Raw genomic sequence first — 19,255 nt, forward strand, 5'->3', positions numbered from 1 at the left:
TGAATACACAGCACTAGTGCATACATGTGCAATACCAGACCGCCAGAATACATAACACTAGTTCATGCATTTCAAGACTGCCTGAATACACAGCACTGGTGTATATATGTACAGTACCAGGCTGCCTGAATACACAGCACTGGTGTATACATGTACAATACCAGACTGCTAGAATAGAGCATTAGTGCATACAATACCAGATTTTCTGAATACACAGCACTAGTGTATACATGTTCAATACCAGTCTGCCTGAATACACAGCAGTAGTGCATCCATGTACAATACTAGACGGCCAGAATACACAGCACTACTGGACACAACAGACTGCCTGAGTGTGCTAGAGTGTCTGAATGCATAACACTAGTGCATATAACATCAGACTACATTTTTTAATGAATATCTACACTGTTATATTGTAACACTCAACTGTGCAACAGAAACTGAACAAACGCAAGACTTCACACTTGACAATACTTTATTAATGATATATCATTTCAGAATAAGCAAAGCCTACAACTCAGACATCACCAGTTACAAGTGATAACAAAATTATATGCATATATGATACAAACAAAGCACGCCTGAAAAATGTGAGTTTTTGATCACATGTTACAATTTGCCCGCAAACCATGATTCCTCTGGACTGATCTTAAAATTAAACTAAATCCCTATCTATTCTTTAGCATTCCTATTTCCACAATCTCCAACATTATATATATAAGGCACAGATGTTTATTTTTTTTATGAAGTGTGCATTTTAATACCTTTTATTTTCTGTCTATACATTTTTTATAGGATTCAAGCAGACGTTTCTGTTCACTAATTCTGTCAATGGACCACTAGATTAGCTCCAACATTAAAATTTCATTCAGAATTAAAACATATCATAGATTCTATATTCTTGCAAAACAAGATGCATTTCTATAAGCAATTTACAACAAACAAATCAATCTTTAAATTTCCTCATAATCACGGGCCTAACATACAGCCAGTCTCTCTAAATCTAGACTTAAACGTGCCAAATATCTCCAGTCCTGCAGAAGTTTCTAAACGCATGTTTGTAAAATCAGGGCTGCAGCTAAAAACAGATTAACAAAACTAACAGCAATTTTTCAAAAGCTGGGAACATTAGAGTTCTTAATGAACACCACAAAAAAAAAACCTCTGAGCAACAATTAAGACATACTAAATTTTATTACATGTATGTCTAGTACACGTACCTTTACAAAAAAGCTCTATAAAACAATCATATACTCACATTGCAAAACATGTGACAAAAAATTAGTACTACTTTAAAAACCTGACAATGTTTTATATAACCTGATACCGATTTGCTCAGTTCTGATCAATCAGAAGCTATCACACCATGCTTACTCCTCATCAGGTTCAGTGCAACATGGAAATGTACTGTCTCACAGTTAGTCTAGATTAGGCCATATTGAAAATGTTTGAATCAAGAATGTTGGAGTGTCCATACATCTGGGATACAACCACCAGGAGCTACCTGGACAAGCAATCTACCACTGATACCTGGAAACAGATAAGAGAAAAACAAAGTTAACTATGGTCAGATTTTTTGCATGCTGGACATGTATGGATTTTCAATAGCTTTAGTGTTTCAAGGAACTAAAGGCTGCACGTTAAACAAAATTAAATTAACAGTCCTAACAAAGGTGGTATTTTATTTATTTATGTGATTGATGTTTAATGCCATGCTCAAGAATATTTCACTTATATAACAACAGCCAGGATTGTGGTGGGAGGAAACGGGGCAGCGTCCCACGGAAACCCGTGAACATGTGCATATTGCTGACACCCATTTCCACGTAGCCCACATGAGCTGGACTTCACCTCACCGCGACTGCATTGGTGAGAAGCTCATCACCTTAAGTCTAACCACCTTGACCCCCTGCATGTCATAAAGACTGAGGAAAACAAACAGGGATTTTAATGGATGTGGTGCTTGAAGGAATTGAAGGTCATAAATTAAATAAAATTAAGTTAAAATTAAAAGGCCATGAAAATTCGGACATGAACGTGCTCACTGAATGCCAACATGCACTGTATATGTACTCACAGGATTTTCTGATTATCATGCTGAAGTATTCAAAAAATAATTCCCTTTCAGTCACTGTATATAACAAATATGATGCCCAACCCACTCTGTCCAGTCTCAAAATCGACATTTTCAGACTTCACCAACAATTCTTTTACCACATAATAGTTACTTATAGTCCTCTACCCCATGCTGGTTACAACCTCCCTGCAACATAATTACAATCCCCCTGCAACATGGTTACAATTCCTCGCTGTAATGACATGATGGTTACAGCCCCTTACTTCATGATGGTTACGAAGCTCCTAATGTTGTCAAGAGGCACCCACTTGAGCTGATGGGCACAGAAGGAAATGGTGTGTCCCAGGAGAAGTAGCATCGACAAGTGGCCCCAAGCACCCCACTTACGGTTACTGGGGTCTGTGAAGGAAGCAAAAAATAGCCAATGGTCACAAAAATAAACGCAATCATACCATTGACATCTAAATGGACCTGTAGCATCTTTTTCTTTCAAATTGAATGATGCTTTATTTTGTACCTAGCATTCACTGATGCAGCCTTGGATCAGATTTATTTATTACACTCCCACTTATTTTTCTTTTACTTATAACCTTGAGTATCCAGAATAAGTAACTGGCTTTTTTTAAATCTTTTCAGCAGTTTCAGATAATCTTCTTTATATTGGTTGGAGCACTGCCAAACTGCTCCAAGATCCCCAGATAAGCTATCAACCAAGGACCCACAAATATGGACTTGGGAAGGATGGGGGTGGGGGATGTACATGTAGAATTCCATGTCAAAGGTTGATGTTCGGGTTTTTATGCGAGGAAGAATCCATATTGAACTTTAAGAACTTCTTGGTGTAAAGTGAATCAGCAGAAGCTGGCCTGATGAACAGGACACCTCACCGGTCATGGGCCTTCCTCACCACATCTGACAGCAAAGTTTAAGGTTTGGGGTTGGGCTTACCTCCAGTGTAGTATCCCTTGGCATAGAGAACCCGACTGACCAGGTAGGAAAAGCCTACAATAGCTGTTAGTCTCTACAAAAAGAAAAGAACAACAACACAATGAATACAACATGGTTATGACCATTGAGGGTAACACTGTCCTCTAGAATGTATATGTATCATTGTGTGTTACACAATGGTGGTATAAATAACAGGGGGAATAAAAACAGATTGCTTGAAGTACACCATCACATGTATTTGAAGAATACATCACATGAAGAATACTTCACTTGCCCGACGGCAACAGCATAATGTTGGGTGGAAACCGGGCTGGGGAAACCCACGCGTATCAGCAGCCTCCTGACAGACCGTTCCACGTACGACTGGAGAAGAAGCCGTTCTGAACACCTGACACCAGTTTATCTAGTATCATCACCTCAAATACTTCAACCGTTCTGAACACCTGACACCAGTTATCTAGTATCCTCACCTCAAATCTTCAACCGTTCTGAACACCTGACACCAGTTATCTAGTATCCTCACCTCAAATCTTTCAGGAGTTCTGAACACCTGACACCAGTTCTCTAACCTCTCCTCTCAATCCTTCAGTAGTTCTGAACACATGACAACAGTTCTCTAACAACCTCCTCTCAAATCTTTCAGAAGTTCTGAACACCTTACACTAGTCCTCTAACCTCCTCTCAAATCTTCTCACAGAAGACAGATGACTTAATTTTGACTCGCTGCCCAGAGTAGAATATGCATCATTTCCAGCATATTAGTAAGTTCTAACTTACTGTGTGGAAACTCAGCAACATCCTCCACATCCATGTTCAGTTCAGGTTTTGATGCACCCATTTAAGTGAAGGTGGGAAAATTGCTTTACCTGAAATGTACCTTTACTACTTAACAACAAAACAGCAAAAAAATGCCCAAAACCAGTAGGTCATAGGTTTTTTTTTTTACCTAAAACAATCTTTGTGGATGAAGCCGCACTTGGTTACGAAGTACAACATCAGTGTAAATGTACAATTCACTGGCTGTGACTTCAGTGTAATGTGTCATCACTCGTGTCAATGTATGGCCAATGAGTCATGTATCTGTACCGGTCGCAGCGTAGATGTACGGTACCAAATACTTACAGGATATTGCAATCCTCCAATAACACTCAGCACAATGGAAGGTTGGCTGGTTTTCCAATCTGAAAAAGAAGAGCACATGATATATCCTACAATCAGTATACACACAATCAGTACACGGTGTAAATGCTATGAGCAGACCATTCATGGTGCAATCAGTACACACACCGGTGTGTAAATGCAATGAGCAGACCATTCATTGTGCAATCGGTACACACGCCAGTGGTGTAAATGCTATGAACAGACCACTCAACATGCAACCAGTACACACACTGGCGGTGTAAATGCTATGAGCAGACCACTCAACCTGTAATCAGTACACACAACAGTGGTGTAAACGCTGAGCAGACCACTCAACATGCAATCAGCATGTAATTTGCATCAATGATGTGTCACAGTAAGAACAAGCACACATGAATGGTCCATCCCACAGATTATATGATCATGCAAACATAGCATTATTCTACAAATGCACTGAACTCTGAGAGGACATATAATTTATCATCCTAAATAGATGAATGGACTCAACATGTAATTGTATTTTCTCATGGCAATGAAATAATGTAACTAGTTTGTAACAAAGTAACAGAATGGTTAGTTGAGTTAGAATCATCCTACCTGTATAAAAAGAAGAGCTGCCATTTGAACAAACAGGAAAACAACCGACACGATCTCGCTCATTATGCGCGTCTTTATGCACACGCAGCCAGGGAGTGTTTCTTACCAACGCAGTCATAAGTTCTTTTCAAGATTGTACAGGTATTTTTAAACTAGACATCACTTGGTTACAGCTCAGACATTTCTGAGACATGTCTGGATATGTGAAATATGGTGGTCATTTTTGTGAGAAAAAAATTAAAAAAAAGACAACAAACTATATATCAGGAGGAAGAAGGGTAGAATCAGGCCTCAATGGCCTGTGCCACATTTTCATTCAAACTGCTACATTTTATGACATTTTCATTCAAACTGGAGACCACTACAAATAGAGGAAACCAGTCACAGCCAGGCATCAACCAGTACCAGCAAAGTACAAAAGAAACCAGTCACACCAGAGGAAACACAGACAGCACAAAGAAAATAAAGGAAGTAGTAAGACCACAGAGGAAACCAGTACAGCCACAGTAAGAGAAAACACAACATGGAAGACATCAGAAAACGTGAAGAAAAAAAAAAAAAGGGAGATAAAACCAATCACTCCACATAAGAAACTTGTCACACCACAGAAAAAGCAGACAGAGCAAAGGGGAAATGGGTCGCACAACTGAGGAAAATTGCAACACCACAAGGGAAACCAGCCAAATCTCGGAGCTAACCAGTCACACTGAAGACAGTCACTTGATATGCGAAATCCGTTATATCATAGAGGAAACCAGTTACACCATAGAGAAAAACCAGTAACAACATAAGGCAAATGAGTCACACCAAAATAAGAAACCAGTTATACTACTAGAGAAACCAGTCACACCATAGAGGAAACTAGTGGTAGCCTATGAACTTTCGTACACTTCAGTGCTTAAGTATTAGCCTACTTCAGTGCTTAAGTATTAGCCTACAAGTATGAACTTATGTGTTCTGATGTGCTCTGATGGTAGCCTATGACCTCTAGTGGTAGCCTGTGTTCTGATGTGCTCTAATGGTAGCCTACGAGCTTGTGTGTTCCAATGTGCTCTATCGGTAGCCTGTGTTCTGATGGGCTCTATTGGTAGCCTATCAATTTATGTGTGTTGATGTGCTCGTGCAGAGACCTGCAAGAAGAATCCACGAGTCCAGCACTGACGCATAGGCATGTTGTATTGGAGTAAGTAAATAATGCTCGCAAGTGTCATACTTTATTCACTGACATACACTGTGTGGTTTTGAAAATTGTTAACAGTAGGAATAAAATAATCTCTCAAAACTGGCTGCTGGGGCTAAATTCACTGTTTCTGTGGAAATCACTTTTCTGTACAACTCCCCTGGTCGCAATTTAATCAGGGGGGCCTCCGTGGTTCAGTCGGTTAGCGCGCTAGCGCAGGGTAATGACCCGGGAGCCTCTCACCAATCCAGTCGCTGTGAGTTCAAGTCCAGCTCATGCTGGCTTCCTCTTCGCCTGTAAGCGGGATGGTCTTCCAGCAACCTGTGGATGGTCGTGAGTTTCCCTCGGGGTGTACCAGGTTTCCTCCTACCATAATGCTGGCCGCCATCGTATAAGTGAAATATTCTTGAGTACGGCGTAAAACACCAATCAAATAAATAAACAAATAAATAAATAAATCAATTTAATCAGCAATGATGTAGGCCAATCCTGAAAACTTCACCAACAAACCAGTCAGATTAAAAAAATACACCAGCTATTTGGGGTTACTTGTTCAAACCACCAGTAGCTGTGGCTTAGTTTACATGTCCGTCCACTGAAAGTAGCATACAGTGAAAGGTCTGCAGCCTGGTGACGCCCGATTCTGACATGAACATATGAGTTTTGGGTGATCGTCTTTTTTTTTTTTCAGTTCTTTTGACAGGAGGCTTACACGATCCTTGCAGTGATATGAATACATGATGTTATTTAGGCATTGGCTTTATACAAACGGGACAAATGGTAAGGCATTAGCATGAAGGATCAAGCAGAGGCATGGCCACACAAGACTACTGTCTGCCCATGTTGGGGTGCGTTCCTAGGCGAAGAAAGCGTGCTATAGCACGCAGAGGCACGGCCACACGAGACTTGTCTGTCGGTGTTGGGGCGAGGTCCTAGGCGAGAAGCGTGTGCTAATGCACGTGCTTTATTCACAAGAAAGTCACGTTTGTTTGTGAAATTTATGCGAAGATTTGGCCAGTTCACTATAAAATATCTGTTGCATGGTTCTACATGGCATAATACATGTGTAGATCAAAATTAGTGTGCCAACCGTCGACACCATTCAGAGACATGGATCGCATATTTTGTTGTCCAGAGGTAGGTTATACATTTCAAGATAAATTTTCCGCTTTTCACAGCTAGTATATGTTCAAGCTGAAATGCTGGGACTGTACCTTCACTTGCAAACTTGGATAGGCCTATGTCTGTAGACGGAACTATATTCACACCTTTCAACGATAATCTCTGATAAAACCCAGTAGAGAGTTTGTCAACCATCAGTGGAGCGTTATTCAGTATCTCGGAGCGCTACACAAGCGGTAAACAATTGACTTTTAACCTGGGCTGTACTGAATATGTGAAAATCGATTGGCATTGGAGATTTAGAACAGCTGTCTTACCCTATCTTGTTTTCTGCGCCCCCTTGGTTTAGAAATATGGACAAGAGTACACCAGAATCAAAGATAACAAACTATTCTAGGGGTCAAATACTCTTACTTCTGTTCCCCTTTATTTTACAGCTGTAAGTGTAATGGTTATTATTGTAATTTGGGTGAAATATGTATGGTTCCTTCACTGTTTTTATCTATTTCCATTATGCCCCTTTGCTTTCTGAACAATTCAGGAAACGGGTGTGGCTTTACACTAAATTTTGATGAGGGAAGGTTTCCTAGTTCAGCAACCATGGAAGTCAATGTGTGTATACTGTTTCTTTAGTGTTTACTGCATGAACTTTTGAGTTTATGGAACATACACTGACTACACTACAAAGGAATGCCTACCTGTCAACTTGTGGGCTCTCATGTGCTCCAGTGGAAGCCTATCAATCTACATGGTTTTGATGTGCTCCAGTGGTAATCTATCAACTTACGTGTTCTGATGTGCTCTCTGTATACAGTTGAACGTCTTGCTGGTTGGACTGTACATATCTGGATACTGCAAAACAATAAAGCAACACTTCAGTCATGTAAAATACAAGAAAATGCCTGTGCATATACTCCTAGCTCAAGACATTCTTAATTCGTGTCTGTTAATTTTAGGACTTCAATGACCTCCAACAATGATTTATTTTCAGAAGACCAAATGCGAGCCACGAAATTTGAGTGGTTGACATAACCAAGAAATTGGTTACGAGTTCCAAGCCTTGAATAGCCGATCGTTCGGTTTCGTCACAATGCAAAAACAAACTAGTTGTTCGCGCAAACTTGCTACGTGAACATTTGGCTAATAAAGTCATCTACAGTACTTCCTAGCTGTGTTTTTCCTTTTATTTACTTTCACTTGAGCAAAGCCTATTACTTTGTGTACGAAGTTTGTCATACTGCAGTACAGTCAGCCATCATACTTGTCCAGCGGAATCCTCGGGTAGCACAGTGGGAACATAGGGGGCCGCACCATGAACAGTGATCAGCATAGATCAGGGTGGATCAGGAAGTCGCTAAAAAACATGTCATACATGCTGAAAATAATGTGGCATGTGTTATATTCCTGTGTATTTTTATTTTCTTTTGATGATTAATAATTACTTTTATAGTTAGCTACTTGTAGTGTGTGTAATATTCAACTGGCTTATCGAGCCCTAACTGATAAAATGATTACATCCACAGGGCGAAATGATACAAGCATTGACATGAGGGAATGTCAGTGATGACCAACTCATGGAAAGTTGTTGAGTAGTAAAAGTTTAACTTCAGTTGAAATTGAATGTCACCTTTCTCTACTAACCGCTACTTTATCTGCCTACCTCTAGCTCACCAAGACCACAATACATGAGTGACGAATGCCGCCACCTAGCACGTGTTGTGTACATAACAAAGGAGATATATAGTCCTCATGCCCACAGCAGCAAAATGTGGCTGAAAGTCGAAACGTACGTTCTGACCAAAATATTTTAATATTTTGTTTTAACACAAAAGCCTTCAATGGAGTCACCTATAGGCTGTCGCTAAGTTAATAGGTCGTTTGTAGACTGGACTTGACAGCACATAACAGGAGAGAGCGCAGATGCATTGATAAACAGAGCGCTGACCTCAAGAAATTTGGTCAGAGCAGAAAGCTGGCGACTATGTATTATGTATTTAGTGCATAATGGCATTGAGTTTACAGTCATTAAAACACTTTGCAGCATCACAGCACCAAAAGATGAGGATTGCCAGCAACCTTGTGAGCGTAACACCCAGTTTAAGTGCTACATTTTGTGGGGATGTTCCGGTTGACAGATCAGGGTAACTGATTTATAGGTCTGCACAATTACACTCCAAGTAACCACCATGCAAACGATCGTTTTGTTTACGTCAAATTTCATGGCCTGCAGATGCATACAATTTTGTTCAAAGAGAAAGCAAGTACAAGGCAAGTGAACGTAAACTGGAGTAATTGTAATATAAACTGAACTCTTAACGCATGTATCAACTAGTGAAATTTGCAAACCCTGAGCCAGATCCCATTTTAAAATTTTGAGTCCAGTGATTTCCAACTCTGCCTATCTTACCTCCACCTCGTACTGTTTCCTGGCCTTGCCAACATTATAGGCCATCCACATGTTCACAAATGTACTGCCCACTGTTGTGAACAACACATAGCCATAGTTCTCTGGAAGCAAGTCTGCAAACTTGGACGATGACATGACTGGTTTGCTGAGAAAAACACAAAATATTGGTCTATTACTGCACTTTGTTCGCAATAACAACATTTCGCTAAAGATACATTGTGCAACCTGACACAAATCAAAGATTTTTCCATTTTAAAACATCGCTTCAAACAGCTCCGTTCAAGCTTAATGGGAGAAATGGCTGACAAGTATCAATCTGTCTTTACAACTGCCAAGAATCGCGTGGGACAAACTCTGACTGAATTTAGGTTGGCACAAACTTCACAGAATTGACATAGGTCCAGTTTTCGACAGAATGATTTCATCAGGCACAATCTAACTCACCGCAACTGCTTTGTCTTTATACAAAGACGCTGTTTACAGTATCACAAAACAAAAATACTTACACTAAATGAGATCAGATTATTAAAGTCTACAAAATGACAAATCCACAGAGGGGTCTTCGGTAACCTCGACCACACGCACACCTCGTCCTTGAGAGTGTCCAGCTGCACGCGTTAGGTCAGAACGAGGCTACAGGTAAAACGCACATTCCAGTCTGTACCCAGAGTTCCCTGCGTGTACATTGACGCCTTACACCATTGTAGCGGTCACTGGCCTGGGTCACTGTGATGAGACAGAAATAAAGTGATGCCAGAAAACACAAAAAGTCTGTCTCAACCTTTCGGTGATGTCGGACCCGAGTAAGGGTAGTGGTGTTCATACAGGTGCTCAAATATGCCCCCTTACCCCCGCCATCCCCACGCACACACATACTTTTTATGTGCCAGGGAGAATTTGATCCGACAGGAAATTTAATACTGTGTAGCGCATAATTCTAAAATTTAAAAGTTTCTGCATTGACCGTTCTAAAGGGAACAACAATCTATTAAAACTAGATAGAAAACATTATGCCTAGGCCTACTTCTTAATCAGACAGATTAAATGCACACAAGACTGATTCTTATTTACCTACAACTGCGTCCGGCTAAATATGCCGACACAACTATGGCTACTAGACCTATACGCTTACAATTTAAAGCTGCATTCTCTTTGGTTTTCACAAATAACATGAATGAACAAAGTAATTGAAAATCATACCATGGTAACTTTTGAAAGTCTTTATTTTCTGTTGATAAAGTTCTTTAAGGAAGCCTTTTACACTGTGAAAAAATTTCACCAACCGCGGTTGTCACAGGCCTATAGACCTCTTTTTATTTTGATTGGTGTTTTATGCAGTACTCAAGAATATTTAACCTAAATACGACGGCGGCCAACATTTTGGTGGGAGGTAGGCCTATATGAGGTTGTCATATATATGTCGTGGCCCCAATGTTACATTTGGAACAAGCACTCATAAACACGGCGCACTGACTAGACGCGTCTTTTTTAAACTATGTCGCTTTTACCCCTATGTAGGCCTACTGCTTATAAATTCCTGTTTCTCGGTGCCTCAACATTGAATGGAAATATAATTATATTCACGGAGACTCCGGGCCTCGAGCAGCCCCTGGGCCATTGCCTTGGGTGCAAAGGTAATTACCTTTTAAAAGTTTCACTTTTAGAGTGTCACTTTCATGGCTCTCTGTCCTTCAGACCCCAATCTATCGATGCCCGAAAATGGCTGAGATCTTATTTAGGGCAATCTAGACCTTTCGGTGGCCCAGTGGTGAGAGCGTCCACCTCCAAATAGGCATACCCCGAGATCAAACCCGGATCGGGTCATACCAGAGACTTTAAAGGTGGTGGTAACTGCTGCGTTGCTTGGCGCTCAGCACTGAGAGGTTCGAGCAAGGAAACATGGCACGACCGGTGTCAGTATAATGTGACTGGATGGGGTGTCATGTGTGGTATCTTCGGCATGATGCTTCAGCGGCGGTAGTACTTGCCCTGCCGCATGATATGTACACACACCTACTGACTCCTCGTCGCCATATGACTGAAACATTGTTAAGTACGACGTTAAACACTAAGTAAATACATATATACACATGCATTCGCTTTATCTAAGGTATGCACAACAGATCCTAAGAAAAACACTTGAAACAATTTTATTGCTTAATGCTGATTAAATTGTTCCGCGCGAGAACACCAGTGGTGAGGCTTAGTCAAAAGAAGCCTATGTGTGTCGCACAGGCTCCAAAGGTTAGGTTAAGCTAGTCTAGCGGTCGTAGTGATGTAAAGTGAGCGTAGAGAGCGAGACATGCGCTGTAGGGAATGAAAATTTGTTAAGTATATGACGTTCAACCCAAAACACTTATTAATTCATTCATCTGTTATGTTAGTTATTGTAATGTTAACTACTTAAATGCTGGTACAGCTGGATGCCACTGTATGTACAAACATTGTAGACTGTATACACAGAATTTGTTTGTGAAAGTACCTTAGGAATTACTAGGTATACCACGATTATATTCAATAAGATTATGTTCAATTTTCATTTGTTCACACTGATTTTACAACGATTATATCCATTTTGTTTACAGCAATTTTAAGAGATTCCCACAACTCTTCTACAGACTTAAACACAATTATAACCATTTGCTGTGAAAGCAAATTGTTAAAATTTGTACTTTTGCCAACTTTCTTTGTTTTAATAAATTTTTATAGATACATTTTAGAGAAACATTCTTGAATAAAATTTGTTTATTTGTGCTAGGTTTTATTCTGGAGCATGTCCTTAACTATTCTCGTGTGTAGTATATCATTAAGAGGAATACGTAATAAAAGGATGTTCTGTTAATTGAGGTTTTTGGTTGATTGTTCAAGGCCAGTTCAGATCATACCAAACACCTGAATGGAGAGCTAACATGTGGCTAATGAAACCGGCTCTGCCCGGTTTCCTCTTGTTACAACGCTGGCCACCGTCGTATAAGTGACATATTCTTGAAAAACAATCAAATAAATAAATAATAATGAAATACATATCTGAGTTAATGGTACATCTGTACAATACATTTCCTAAACAGGCCCACAGTACTGTGGAGGCAGATCTCAGTTTATTACCATCTAATACTTAGAGAATTCACTAGCATAAATTACGTGTCAGTCAGCTTGCTGATTTTCATTGCCAATTTGTGACATATACCTTTGGAAGGGGCTAAAAGTAGAATATACAGCAGGAGAGCTCGAATTAATTGTGAAACACATCATGTTTCACGCTTTTTTTCGGTTGTTTTATTTTGTAATAAACTTTGGTTACTAAGAATGTACTGCATGGCTTTTGGTTATACTAGAAAGATAAGATCATTTCACAGTAATCTTTATCTTCATTCTCAGATTTTCAAATTTTTAAAAATTTGTTCGAATTTGAAGGTACGGTGTTTGATGAAATTTATTTAATTATTTGATTGGTGTTTACGCCGTACTCAAGAATTCTTTCACTTATATGACAGCAGCCAGCATTATGGTTGAAAGTGTTTTATGGAAAATAACCAGAGGCCTACAGCCTGAATTTCTGATCTACCTTTAATAGACTCATGTGTTCATAATAATTTCCATTCAGAGTCAAACTATTTTTAACACAATAAGAAAACACATTTACCTATATGTATACAGAAGATTTCATTTCGTTCACACTGGCATATAGAGAAAAAGGGATGAAGCATTATTATTCTTGTCAGACTATAGCCCGTTTAAATTCTAGCTGATTGAGTCTCCATTGGTCCTCATTAAACAGCAGCAAACTTGGTTGCAAATTCAACCAATGACTGACTACATGTATATGCATATACATTTTACAAAAGCCGAATCTTCGTATTTTTTGCGTGACAAACATTTGTACGGGGTTTCTTCTAAATCACTTCGTGTTACACAAACGCAAAAAGAGTGATATAGTGTTACTGACCAATTTACGTTTTTTGTCTAAATTTTGAAGCCAATATTTTGTCGATCTGTAAACCCATATATACCTCTGTATGGATATATTGTGTTTTTTTTTATATTGTGAGTTGCGAAGCGTTACAAACACTTTATACATAAAAGGTATTTGTGTGACTAGGTTATATGGTTATATACTGACCAAAAAAAGAAACTTCACATAACTTACTTAATGTTCCAAACATTCCAACACAGAACAAAGTGTGCTGTTAGTGGATAAATCCAAACAATCCAATCTAGAACAAACTGTGTTGCTAATGGATAAATTTGGTTCATGGAGGTACCACAAATTACGAGAAGACGTGAGCGCACATTCCCGCAGGAAGCTCCCAAACGAATACGCTATACCGCCACGAAATCGATCAGCTTCCTGTGCGCTGCATTGGCGGGGAGTGGGGGATCGGGGGGGGGGGGGGGGGGGGGGGGGGCGTTCACCACCCCGAGGCCACGCCCGCACTCTTCCGATGGCAAATCATAAAACGCTAAATACAACCCTATTCCATTCTCTGGTTCCTGTGCAGGTGAAATTATGCCTAACAGAGACGTTCATTACGGCATTACGGTTTACCTGTGTCAGAATCAGCCCAACATGCTGTAAGGACGTAGGGCAGGAACACAGGCCTCCAGCAAGCGCTTTTGTGTGGTGTGTGCAGTTAAGCGACCCCTTAACAGTGTCTTACTGGATTACGTAGGCCTACCCCAATTACGTAGCCGACTTTGATTATCCGCGGCATGTGTCGTCACATGTGGCCATTCTGAGCTAGAGCGATCAGATTTCATACCCTTTTGATGCACACGTGTCCTCAGGTTGTGAATTGTCCACCTACTGTACCTAATGGCACCTGCAACAGCCACCGAATACTGGTTAGCCTAGAATCTATTCTTCGAAACCTATATGGACGTTGCGCGTCAATAATCGCAAGACCAAAACGACGTTTAACACAAACCACCAAAGAACTAGGAAAGTGAAGTAAAGTGCGAAAATAGGAAGACAAATAGAAGCTGTCAGCAGTTTTCATTGACGTAAGGAAGACGCAAGGTATGTTCTAGGAACTTGTTCAAATCAGTATTCAAACCGTGTACCATGCTGGAATGTAAGATGTCGATAAAAAAATATGTGTCTCAGTTGCGCTTGATTGCAACTGTTCATATATCCAAAGTGGTGATCAAATTCAAGACGATGAATACAAAACCCATAGCCCCGGATTAAGCGGAATTAGACACAATCATGAAGTTCCAGAGACTCGGGACTCTGTTCATATTCATTTACAAGAGAATTATACTCATTGTAAAATTTAAGAAACTTAGAGTGAAGGTGTTTGATGGAATAACCTTGACACACAAGTTTTTGCTGTAATAACCTGTGACGTTCATTGAAATCTTAGTACAACACATAGACTCTAACAAATGCTTCACGGCGGGACATGCACACGCGATATGCAGGGCCCTTTGGTATATTGCTGTCCAAGTAAGGATAATTTACAATGTAAAAATTGAAACTTGTCGTACAGTCCGCCAACTGTACGTTCATGTTCAACATTTGTAAGGCGTGGTATGAGAATTTTTTCCAAAGATTGTCAGCGTTTTTTTTTTCTCCTAATCACCAGCATATTTTGCACATGTCCTTGTGCTCAAAAGAGCGTACCGTATGCACCTAGTGTTGTTCACCACAGTCGCAATGGTTGGAAGCGTCAGGTTTAACCTGGCCGTTATGGTATGTGCGCTTATTAACTACTTTATGCCAGATGTAGGCGAGTTGCGTGACACCAAGAGAATTTCAGTGCCATAAAACTGTGTATGAGTGAAATCTCACACAAGGATCTAAGCTTCTGTGGTAAAATAATATAAAGCTGACATACACCAATTCAGGCTGAATACCTTTCTCCTTCTTTTTGGAAAAGGATATGGGAGGTGCTATAAATCAAGGTTTAATAGCCTGTGTGCATTGGAGCAAAGATTCATTCAATGTCTTCCAGTGAATAAACATTTCGATATCAGGTTTGTTAAATCTACTGTCCCATATTAAACTATAAGTACATGCATGTTCATACATCTTTATGCTTGGTTTCATAGTCGGTGCACTTTATACGTATAGGTAAATTAGACACAAGCCTCCTGGTAGAGGTACTTTGTACGTAAAGGAAGATAACTTACTCGTCGTATTCCTTGTGGGTGTTATAATTTACACCTACACTAAGGTAAATTACTCACCGTCCACCTTGTGGGTGTTATAATTTACACCTACACTAAGGTAAATTACCCACCGTCCACCTTGTGGGTGTTATAATTTATACCTACACTAAGGTAAATTTCCCACCGCCCTCCTTGTGAGCGTTGTAATTTACACATACGTTAAGGAAAACTTCTCACCGTGCTCCTTGTTGGTGTTGTAATTTTCACCCACTCTAAGGTAAATTAACCGTCGTCCTCCTTGTGTGTGTTGTAATTTACACACACGCTAAGGTAAACTACTCATCGTTCTCTTTGATCCTCTTCGGGAGCAGTAGATCCAGGATCAATCTTGTGTCGATTCACACCTAAGACTTTAAAAGGAGGAAGTTGTAACTTCCTCGATTGGCGTTTAGCATGAAGGGGATAGTGCAACGACTGGTTGACCCTTATCGGTATAATGGCTCGGGCGGGGTGGCTTACTTGCCTTCGGTAAGTCGTCTCAGTGAAGCAGCACTAGATAAAAGAGCGATGGAATTCCGTCCTGCTACAAGGAGGCACATTACATGCACTCTAAGAGCTCCTTCGTCGTCATATGAAAAATTGTTAAGTATGACGTTAAACTCAAAGCACTCACTCCTTCACTCGTCCTCCTTGTGGGTGTTGTAATATATATCTACACTATGGTAAATTGGCCACCATCCTCTTGCATGGACCTGGATTCTACAGGTGTACTATGCATCCCCGAGTCCACAAAGCCATTTCTGACCTAAGTCAAAATTTGAAATGCGAGCTTAAAGCTTATTTTGGTACTTTAGAAATTAAAATTTTATCCACGTTATCAATGTTACCTTAACCTCCAGTAACAAAAACTGAGCATTGTCAAGAGGTTTTTAATTTTGACCTAAGTCACAAATGGCTTCGTAGAATCGGTCCCAGGCCCCTTTACATTGTTTTAATCTCATGACAATAGAGCATTTCCAGACTAGTGACGTCTAATGAATTGCAATTAAAATAACTGCATATTTCTGCTTAAGCCATTATGTCAGGGAACGTGTAATCTGTCACTATTTAAATATTTACATGACATATACCGTATTTCATCGGTTATGTGTGACCATTTGCAAGTCATCACACTGTCCTTATTACTCTGGTCTTACTCTTTCTGCCGTCTGTCTATAATTATACTGTAACTTATACCTGCGCAAAGGTAAATTAGCCAGCGTCACCTTCCTGGGTGTTGCTGCTTATACCTTTAGGAAGGTAAATTAGCCAACGCCAATGTGCTCGTCATGGTTGTTGTACAGCCGGATCCTAAGCCCGACGATCGGTGTATGATGCGCGGAATGTACGAGATAATGGTCCGACGGTGAGCAAATATGCTGACACCATCCGCATATCATCCGGCCATCATATGCGGACGATGGTCGGGTCATGTCACTATGATCGGCGTAGGACTTTACGACATTAACCGGTCTGCCATTCTGTTTTCTGACTTGCATATCAATTTTTACTTCCCGGAAAAAAATTGTGATGGGTGTGTGAAGGCCCTTCCACCTCCAATTAATGTACACTAGTTTTGTCCCACAACCTTCTGTAGGCAATAGTCATTATGAAATTATGTAAATCTGTTCCGATGTCATGGCTGTGGACGAGCTAGAATCAACTCTGTTCTGCATGTGGGAGGTACGTAATGCCCAATACATATAAGTATCACGCAGTATTTGTTGAAACTATGAAACTGTTCCATCCTTGCCAGTCGAGTTTGAATTGGAGCAGTTTTGCAATCCCTAAGATCACACTGGTATTTTCATTTTATGCTTCCATGCATTTAGTAATCACTTGTCGAAAAAGACTCGGTGACCTTTCAATCCTCGTTACTCAGAGGCACCTGGTTAAAATGGCGAAGATGATCACTTCCAGCTGTCTAGAATGGAGTAGGACTTAAACAGTAACCTCGAACGCTGGACAAATTGTATACATGTACGTGTTGCAGGCTTCCTCTGGACTTACCATGGCCCGGTTATGTATAAATCCGTCAGATGAAGAACTCATCAATATAAGTTGTCAGCACATCTGCCACAGAATGGCCGTTATGCTACAATGCAATATTTCATAACAATTATAAACTCTGATCAAGATACGCGGATCATCTGTGTATGGTTGCCGGAGGATCGTGTTACCATAGGAAGGGGAACAAGATGGGCGTATGGTCCAGGGACTTTCATCGCATCGTGGCGTATCGTAGGACCACGGTGGTTATGGGGTTTATGGTCAGCATCCTCATTTACACTCTGGCTCCATTGGCTCTCATCCCACGTACCCACTGGTTTGCTACTGGATCACAGGTGGTCGTCTGATGCGTATCGAGTGTTCAAGTGATGTGTATCGGGTGTTCAAGTGACGTATACTAGGTGTTCAAATGACCTATTTATTTCGCAAATTCCATTTAAAAAAGGGCTACTTTTTAAAATAGATTTGGTATTTCTTGTTTGCTGCTGCTAGCATATGCACTAGAATGTTAGTCCCGTTACACCCTTCTATGGAAACCGGGTAAGGCCATCATCATGCCATCGTACTATCTATTCTCGGTACTGACATTTTTCAACAACAACAACGCTGTGTCGAGCATTACGCCCTTTGTCCTAACTATCTAAAACAAGTAAAGATAAACATGTTTCCATTTTCAGAATGGTGGAATTTTAATTGTTTAAGTCAATTTGTTATTTGCAATAATCAGAAAATATCTAAGAAAGCTTCTAAATTCTAAATTTACGTATCTGCACAAAATAATTTATTTAAAGCCGTAAATATTACACCGCTGGGGATTTTTTTTTTGTCCTGTGGTATTTGTTAAGAGAAATAGCCTTGCTGAGAAGTATCATTTTCCTTGAGTTCCCCAATACACCAAGCTCTGCAGGTAAAACGTATTTGAAGACTACATAAACATAAAAATTTCCAGCATTCTTTCAGGCTAACGTAGGTTGACTTATTGGTTATTAGAAAAACTTGCTAATTGGTTAATACGAACATCTTAAGAATCTTCATATAAGACCACATTTATATCGCTAATATATAAGTGAAATACACAGTTTTACAAGCGTATATATGTGCGTCGCATAGTTTTGATTAAGGTGAATTTTAATATTTAGATAAACTCGTCCAACTTGAGTCTCTAAAACGTCGATTTCATCAAACGCTTGACTCTTGCCAAACAATTTATTTATTTATTTATTTGATTTGTGTTTTACGCCGTACTCAAGAATATTTCACTTATACGACGGCGTCCAGCATTATGGTGGGTGGAAACCGGGAGGGTCTTTTACATGTGTTTACAGTGTGAATATTACATGTCGGAGTACAAAGGGGAACAATCTCGTGCTCCTAGAAATAAAATCATACCATAGTAATAAACACGATGTCATTGTCAGCAGGAAATGACGCTCTAATTTCTTGTGGTACTCTTTTGTTTATTTGTTGATTTTTTTACATTCTCATAGCAACATTCCCCCCCCCCCCCCCTCCCTCCGGTATTGCGTGGAAACAGTCATTAAGATCTTTAGGTTATTTATAAGAACTAATGATATTTTACATCCAAGCTTACAGTTATATTTATTAATGTTGTAAACATCCATTA

The 19,255-nt window shown here is 40.0% G+C and overlaps 1 protein-coding gene across 1 annotated transcript; it reads right to left on the reverse strand.

Annotated features, from left to right (window-relative positions):
- Positions 1-457: 457 nt before the first annotated feature.
- LOC135476157 (glutathione S-transferase 3, mitochondrial-like) lies at positions 458-10,078 on the reverse strand. The gene is given in 8 exon segments (XM_064756080.1): positions 458-1,530; positions 2,341-2,476; positions 3,026-3,098; positions 4,148-4,183; positions 4,185-4,206; positions 7,852-7,916; positions 9,472-9,616; positions 9,978-10,078. Coding segments are annotated over 7 exon segments (480 nt in total). The 5' UTR covers positions 9,607-9,616; positions 9,978-10,078; the 3' UTR covers positions 458-1,517.
- Between the last annotated feature and the right edge of the window lie 9,177 nt (positions 10,079-19,255).

The sequence above is a fragment of the Liolophura sinensis genome, chromosome 10, assembly GCF_032854445.1.
Source record: "Liolophura sinensis isolate JHLJ2023 chromosome 10, CUHK_Ljap_v2, whole genome shotgun sequence".
Classification (NCBI taxonomy): Eukaryota; Metazoa; Mollusca; class Polyplacophora; order Chitonida; family Chitonidae; genus Liolophura; species Liolophura sinensis.